The 583-nt window shown below is 56.1% G+C and overlaps 1 protein-coding gene across 1 annotated transcript in view; it reads right to left on the bottom strand.

Moving 5' to 3' along the window:
* The window catches only part of ptpn18 (protein tyrosine phosphatase non-receptor type 18), a 13,274-nt gene extending 12,756 nt beyond the window's left edge, over window positions 1-518 (bottom strand). The window contains 1 exon segment of the mRNA XM_008288858.1: window positions 402-518. Coding sequence (XP_008287080.1) covers window positions 402-502 — 101 coding nt within the window. The 5' untranslated portion in view covers window positions 503-518.
* Window positions 519-583: the final 65 nt, after the last annotated feature.

Genomic DNA, 583 nt, shown 5'->3' with positions numbered 1-583 from the left:
AAAGGTTTATGGGGGTGAAAAGAACGACAGAATAAATGTGAAAAGGCCTCGAGCAGCCGTGAAGACACAACGAGAGCAACACAACCACACACAGACACACACTCCAGCGCTGAAGTGAACCTGGAGAAACGTTGTCAGAACGTTCTCACTGACGCCTCTGTCAGGTTCAGATGTAACCAATCATAAACTCCTGAGTCACAGCCGGGCTCTTATCAGCAGCAGCTCAACGCCGGCTCTGTTCACCTGCTACCTGCTCAACTTCCTGAATAGAACACCTGAGGGTCATGTGACCTGCTGGATGCCACCAGGACGCCTTCGGCCCGGCTCGTCTGGTTTTTCCAGGAAAGCGACTCCACACAGGCGCTGCCGTTGTTGTTGTTGAACCCGAGACCGGGCCGCACTACAAACAGACACACAAAGCAACACTCACGCTGTACTGCTGCTCCGCCGCCGCCTGGTCCACGGCCCTCAGCTGGGCCAGCAGCGCCTGCAGCAGCTCCATGACGGCACCTGGAAGCTCCGAGCGTCTGCTGCACCTCCAGCCGCACTTCTGCTTCTACGCTCAGCTGTTAATGATTGAGCT

Source organism: Stegastes partitus, unplaced genomic scaffold (genome assembly GCF_000690725.1).
Source record: "Stegastes partitus isolate 25-593 unplaced genomic scaffold, Stegastes_partitus-1.0.2 Scaffold577, whole genome shotgun sequence".
Taxonomy (NCBI): domain Eukaryota; kingdom Metazoa; phylum Chordata; class Actinopteri; family Pomacentridae; genus Stegastes; species Stegastes partitus.
This window is presented reverse-complemented; position numbering and strand designations above follow the sequence as displayed.